This window comes from Mirounga angustirostris, unplaced genomic scaffold (genome assembly GCF_029215605.1).
Source record: "Mirounga angustirostris isolate CCGP_5_RB_7025 unplaced genomic scaffold, mMirAng1.0.hap1 SCAF_11, whole genome shotgun sequence".
Taxonomy (NCBI): domain Eukaryota; kingdom Metazoa; phylum Chordata; class Mammalia; order Carnivora; family Phocidae; genus Mirounga; species Mirounga angustirostris.
In genome coordinates, this window is record NW_026991719.1 from 126,897,263 (window position 1) to 126,904,429 (window position 7,167).

The window sequence follows — 7,167 nt, forward strand, 5'->3', positions numbered from 1 at the left end:
GGTGAGGCCCCAATCCAATATTATCAGTGTCCTTATAAGAAGAAGAAGAGACACTAAAGATACATACACACAAAAGGCCATGTGCGAACATAGTGAGATGGCAGCCATCTTCAAGCCAAGGAGAGAGGCTGCAGGTAAAAGCAACTCTGCTGATACCTTGATCTTGGACTTCTAGCCTCCAGAATTGTGAGAAAATAAATTTCTGTTGTTTAAGTCATCCAATCTGTGGTATTTTGTTATGGTAGCCCTAGCTAAACAGTATATCTTCTTATCTACTTCACTTCTAGGAACATTGTGATCAACTAGCCAACATAGGTCTCCATGAATCAGACTATTCTGATTGCTGCTTCGTCTGCTGTCCATTATGGTAACCACACCTATCTTGCCTTTGGCTGTTGAGTGCCTGCCACTTGGCCCCTGCCACCCCAGGGTCTAATTACTCCTATTGCATTTTGATTTCCGAGTTCAGTGGCAGCAATTTCCACTGTTAAGTCCTGGCCTACAGATAAGAGTGTTCATGGTAGCTCCTCAGAGATACTGGGGCTCCCTTCACAAATTTATTTCCCACAGTTGTGATGAAAGGTGTGTTCTCTAAACCTTCCCAGGTGGATGAGTAGATATTAAATGACAAATCCACTCCATATTCCAAACTCATTAAGCTTTTGAATCCTTCCCTCTACAGTATACCTAGGCAGATCTAATATTTCAGGTTAATTTACTGTGGGCAGCCTTTTGGTCCATGTTTCAGCCAAATAACCAAAGTGCTAGAGCCCTCTTTTAACTCCACAAGCTGCAATATTGAATACAGAATCACTGCTTAGTGGGCGCATATCAATGTATTTGGCTTGATCCAACTTTATGTTTCTTCCACCATCACCCACACTCTTAATATCCATTCCCACATATATTCCCCAGATTTGTCTGTATAAATCAGAAAAATCAAGTAGTTCTTTGGAGTGTAGCATACCTCCTCATGGATCACACTTTGTGCCTCACCTGTAGGGTCTGCTGGGACTTGAGTCTAGTTGTAGGTCTAGAAAGGACCTGTGGAGGTGGAGTTCCTGAGGATAAATGGCACTGTTTTGCAAAGCAAATACTCCAAGGGAGGCTATTACAGTTTTCCCCAGAGCAATGCAGGCTTAATCTCCTCAGACAGGGGTAGAGAGGTTGTTTCTACTGGCAAGGAAGACATCAGAATCTAGGGGTTCAAAATCCCTAGCTTCATCAAGGTTTTCCTATATACCTCCATTCCAATTTTCACCCACACTTTAACAGTTAACATTCTGCAAGTTTGGGAATTCAATTTTCATAGCAACTCAATCACTCCGAGAATGAGTTTCTGGGTTTGGTTTTCAAAGAAGTCAGCTCTGTGGCTATAGGAAATCCCTTCAGCACAGATGGAGAAGCTTTTAGGTCATTTATGTGACACTTGGGTTGGGAATTTGAATTCCGGAGCTCATTCATTTATTCCCCACTTTGTCCATGGACATCACACAGCCAACTCATTGTGTTCATTAGTTTGACAAAAACTTTCTGAAGTTTTATGTACATGGTCACCCACAAACCTGCCTCTTATTAGTGTTTGATTAGTAATATCCAATGGTGGTATTTTGTGTATCTCTATTGCCATATCATGTCATGGACTATCAGTGTTCTCTTTACTACTGGCAATAGACTCATTAGTAACTTTAAATCTAATCAGACTAGAGAACCAATTCCAGAAATGCCAGAACCAATTTAGAAAATTCATTCTTAAGATTCTGCTGTTCTAGAACCTCTCTTAGTACCAAAATCTGTATTAGTCAAGATTCTTGAAAGACACAGAAACAATGGAATGTGTGTGTGTGTGTGTGTGTGTGTAGAAAGAGAGAGAGAGACATTTTGAGGAATTGGTTCATAGTATTGTGGAGGATGGTAAGCCCAAAATTTGCAGCCTAGGCCACCATGCTAGAGACTTAGGGAAGAGTTGATGTTGCAGTTCAAGTCCAAAGAAAGTCGGCTGAAAAAACCTCCTCTTCCTTGGGGGAGGTCAGTTTTTACCAAGTAAGATCTTCAAATGATTGGATGAGAATCACCCACATTATGGGGCATAATCTGTCTTACTGAAATTTTATTTATTTATTTATTTATGCTTTTACATTTTATTGGCTACAGGGGAGGGGGTGAAATTCTACTAATTTAAATGGTAATATCATCTAGAAATACCTCAGAAACACCTAGGAAAATGTTTGACAAAATAACTGGTTACCATAGCATAGCCAAGTTGACACATAAAGTTAATCACCAGAGTTCCCTAAATATGGCAGAAAAGCACAGCCACAAAAGAAGAAGAGGAAGAAGAAGAAGGGGAAGGAGGAGGAGGAGGACCTGTGTAGAAAGTGAAAGGCCAACCTCCCCGTCCCCAGGATGGGAGAAGCATTTGCAAATCATGTAGGTGATAAGGGCGTATTTTTCAGAATGCATCAAGAATGCTTAGAACTCAACAACGAAGAGGTGAACAGCGCGGTTCAACAGTGGGCAAAGGACTTGAGCAGACAAGGCGAACAAGGCAGTTAAACAAGGGGCAAAGGACTCGAGCAGCCATTCCTCCGAAGCGCATGTACGAATGGCCAAGAGGCACGTGAAAAGCTGCTCAACATCGTTATAGCCGTTAGGGACGTGCAGGTCAAAACCACCCGCAGGGGCGCCTGGGTGGCTCAGTCGGTTGAACGTTTGGACTCTGGACCTCGGCTCAGGTCATGCATGATCTCAGGGTTGTGAGATCCAGCCCCACGTCAGGCTCCACGGTGGGCTCTGCACCGGGCACGGAGCCTGCTTAAGATTCTCCTCTCTCTCTCTCTCTCTCCCGCCTCCCTCTGCCCCTCCCCCCCCCGTCTCCCTCTCTAAGAAAAAGTCACCATGAGATAGCACCTCACACCCAGTAGGATGGCTCTTCTAGGCACAAGAGAAACAAAGCAAGTGGGAAATGACAAGTTTGGGCGAGGGTGTGGAAGAACTGGGACCCTCGCCCAGTGCTACTGGGATTGGAAAGTGGCACAGCTGCCGTGGGAATCCGTTGGGCAGCTCCTCAGTAAGGTACACATAGAATGACCATAGGAAGGACCCCGCAATCCCACTCCTGGATCTATACCCGAAGGCATTGGGAACAGGCGCTCCGACAGAACCCTGTGTACGGGAACGTCCACCGCAGCGCTCTTCCTGCCCATCCGCCCCAAGGTGGAAAGCACCGCAAGGCCCGTCCACTGACGGACGGGATGCACGACGCGTGGTCTATCCATGGCCGGGGGATATTATTCGGCCGTCGAAAGACACGAAGTGCTGATTCAGGCTACCACGTGGAGGAGCCCTCATGAAAACATGGGTGCTGAGCGAAAGCAGCGCGACCCCCAAAGCCACCTATTGGTCTTACGATCCCATCTCTAGGTAAGTCTCCCGAAGAGGCAAACCTCTGTGGGCCGGAAGCAGATGAGTGGTCGCCTGGGGGCTACGGGGGGGTGGGGTGGGGGAGGGGGGTGGGGTGGGGAGGGACGGAGGTGCCGTGGGGGGAGTGACTGCCTGACAGGTGCAGGGGTCTCTTTTTGGGGTGGTGCCCACGTTTTGGAACTAGAGAGTCGTGTTGCTCGCCCGACACCTCGAGCGTCTGTCTGCTCGGTACCACCGGACCCTCCACGACTGTTTTTTTTTTTTTTTTCCTTTTCTGTACAACGTCCCCGTGGGGCGGGAAAGTGAGCATTCCCTCCAAGAGAGGTTGCAGGGGGGCCGGGTGAGCAGGGGGCTCCTGCGTTTTGGAACTAGAGAGTCGTGTTGCTCGCCCGACACCTCGAGCGTCTGCTCGGTACCACCGGACCCTCCACGACTGGTTGTTTTTTTTTTTTCTTTTCTGTACAACGTCCCCGTGGGGCGGGAAAGTGAGCATTCCCTCCAGGAGAGGTTGCAGGGGGGCAGGGCGAGCAGGCTCCTGCCGGCGCCGTTTCTTGGCAGGCCCAGGCTCCCAGCAGGGGCTGATGGGAAAGCAGTGACCTCACCGGATCTACGTGTCACGAAGTGTGTCCCCGGACCAATGAAGGGGGTCGGTCCGTGGTCGCTAGGAGACGGCGGCTCAGGGGCCCAACGACCGGCTGGTTGGAGACGTTGGGCCCAGCTGGCGCACCGCACCGCACCGCACCGCACCGCAGAGCTAGACCCGTCGGAGAAAGCGCAGTCAAGGCCCAGCATGCCGGGGAAAAGGAGCCGTCGAGGGTCGTCCAGGAGCCAGAGGCGGACCCGCTCCCGCACTGCCCGAGCCGAGCTGTCGTTCTCCGTGAGCCACATGGAGCGCCTGCTGAGGGAGGGCCACTACGCGCGGCGCCTGGGCTCGTCCGCACCCGTCTTCCTAGCGGCCGTCATCCAGTACCTGACGGCCACGGTCCTGGAGCTGGCAGGCAACGAGGCCCGGAACAGCGGCAGGAGGCGCATCACCCCGGAGCTCGTGGACATGGCCGTCCACAACAACGCGCTGCTCAGCGGCTTCTTCGGGGCTACGACCATCTCCCAGGTGGCCCCGGCCTGGGAGTAGCTGCCCAACGTGAGCCGGGGTCTCGGGCCCCGGCCGGCCAGTCCGGCCTGCTCACCGCTGGGGCAGCCCCGGCCCGGCTGGTGCCTCGGGCAAAGTCCTTGACGGTCCAGAAAAGTGGGGCAAGGAACCCCTTTTGGTCCAAGCAATAAAAGCGAGCGAAAGAAAGAACCCCGTGTGTGTGCTTCAGTCGCTTTGTGTGGGACGTGGTTGGGGGACGTCCCTCTCCCTGGAGGGACGGGGCGGGGGTCGCGGGTGCTGGCGGCGTCTGGCTGCGGCGCGGGGAGGGGCCCGGCTCGCGGAGGACAGAGAGGAGACGGGGCGGGGGTCGCGGGTGCTGGCGGCGTGTGGCGGCCGTGCGGGGAGGGGCCCGGCTCGGGGAGGACAGAGAGGAGACGGGGCGGGGGTCGCGGGTGCTGGCGGCGTGTGGCGGCCGTGCGGGGAGGGGCCCGGCTCGGGGAGGACAGAGAAGGGACGGGGCGGGGGTCGCGGGTGCTGGCGGCGTCTGGCTGTGGCGCGGGGAGGGGCCCGGCTCGGGGAGGACAGAGAGGAGACGGGGCGGGGGTCGCGGGTGCTGGCGGCGTGTGGCGGCCGTGCGGGGAGGGGCCCGGCTCGGGGAGGACAGAGAAGGGACGGGGCGGGGGTCGCGGGTGCTGGCGGCGTCTGGCTGTGGCGCGGGGAGGGGCCCGGCTCGGGGAGGACAGAGAGGAGACGGGGCGGGGGTCGCGGGTGCTGGCGGCGTGTGGCGGCCGTGCGGGGAGGGGCCCGGCTCGGGGAGGACAGAGAAGGGACGGGGCGGGGGTCGCGGGTGCTGGCGGCGTCTGGCTGTGGCGCGGGGAGGGGCCCGGCTCGGGGAGGACAGAGAGGAGACGGGGCGGGGGTCGCGGGTGCTGGCGGCGTCTGGCTGTGGCGCGGGGAGGGGCCCGGCTCGGGGAGGACAGAGAGGAGACGGGGCGGGGGTCGCGGGTGCTGGCGGCGTGTGGCGGCCGTGCGGGGAGGGGCCCGGCTCGGGGAGGACAGAGAAGAGACGGGGCGGGGGTCGCGGGTGCTGGCGGCGTGTGGCGGCCGTGCGGGGAGGGGCCCGGCTCGGGGAGGACAGAGAAGGGACGGGGCGGGGGTCGCGGGTGCTGGCGGCGTGTGGCGGCCGTGCGGGGAGGGGTCCGGCTCGGGGAGGACAGAGAAGAGCCGTTTCTCTCGGGGACTGTGCAGGGGGTGGCCCTGGGTGGGAGAGGCTGGCTGCGGTGGGGAGGGGGGTGAGGCCGGGGCACAGAAGATCGCCCCCCCCGCCCCCCCCCCCCCCGCCTTCCCCGCCTTGGCTCTGAGCACGTCAGAGCCCGGGACGGTCCCGGGAAGGATGGTGTTCCTCGGGCTGGAGCTCAAAGGCCATGTGACCGTGGCGTCGGCAAGGGGTGAACACGTGCAATGGCAACCCGGGTGCGGGACGGAGGGGTGGACAGACCTGTCGGCCTGGGCTCTAGTGGGGCAGGGGCTTTGGAAGGTTGAGGACGGACTGGGTGGCTGGCCATCATGACACGTGCAAACTTGGCTTTAGGGCCACGCGGGATCGCGAGCTGAGCTTTCCTCGGGTTCCGGTTACAGACGCTAGGAGACGCCTGTAAGTAGCAACCTGGGTAACCAGGCTGTGTCGCCCGGCAACGGCGGGCACCCGGCCAGGCCCCGCCCCAGGACCCACGATTTCCGTAGACAACGGGCGCCCCGCGAGGTCTCTGGCCTCAGCTCTCTTGCATATTAACTTTGCCACTGGAAAAGGCTTCCCCCCCACGCCCCCGCCTCCCCTCCTCCCGAAACTATAATTTGCATATGTACCTTGCACTAGGCCATAGGGTCTGAAAGCCAGAGTAATGGGTGAGTGTGAGACCTACATTTTTTAGTGTTATTTCTTTATGCCTTATGTAGTTCGAATTTTTAGTATGAAATTTTATGGCTACTGCTTTCCTGCTAGGATACTGGTGTTTTACTGTAACTTTAACTTCTTCATTTTTATAATGAGAGCATAACATCTGTCCTCCATTTTAGATAGTGATTAGCAGAGTTAAAGAGAAATTAAATACATAAAATTTTATATGCATACATATGTGTATATCCATAATATATAAAAATACATTTTAAAATTATAAAAATATAGTTGTGCTAAAATAAGAATTTAATGGTACTGTATGCAGTCCATGAAACTATTTCTTTTATGTTTTTTATTTTATTTTTTATGTTATACAATAAAATCAACCTTTTTGGAGCCCAGTTCTATGAATTTAACACTTGTATAGATAGGTGTATCCACCACCACATTCAGGACTTGGAACAGCTCCATCAACCCAGAAAAGTCTCTGGTATAGTTCTCCCGCCCCTTTTTAGTTGTTGTCATTTTTGTTAAATTAACACTTGTTAAGAGCCTGGGGTAAGGGTGTCCGATGGTGAGCCAAGGTTCAACAAAGATTGAAAGGGAAAGGGAAACAGAGAGGTGTATTGCTCAGAGCTCCTGGAAGAGGTACACAACATGTCTGGAGGGCCACATGGGGAAGTCAAGGCACGGCACATGCAGAGAGGGGGCAGCAGGACCTGGAGTATATGCCTTTACTAAGGTTCATGGGTGAAAT

The 7,167-nt window shown here is 54.6% G+C and overlaps 1 protein-coding gene across 2 annotated transcripts; it reads left to right on the forward strand.

Annotated features, from left to right (window-relative positions):
* Positions 1-2,086: 2,086 nt before the first annotated feature.
* On the forward strand, positions 2,087-4,717 carry LOC123842747 (histone H2A-Bbd type 2/3-like). Of its 2 annotated transcripts, none has more exons than XM_064574792.1 (2): positions 2,087-3,423; positions 3,982-4,717. In XM_064574792.1, exons 1-2 carry the CDS (start codon positions 3,350-3,352, stop codon positions 4,553-4,555), a joined length of 648 nt encoding a protein of 215 aa, XP_064430862.1. In that variant the 5' UTR covers positions 2,087-3,349; the 3' UTR covers positions 4,556-4,717. The 2 variants fall into 2 exon arrangements, with proteins under 2 accessions (XP_064430862.1, XP_064430861.1); XM_064574791.1 differs by having other exon boundaries at positions 2,095-3,423; positions 3,910-4,717.
* The last annotated feature ends 2,450 nt before the right edge of the window (positions 4,718-7,167 follow it).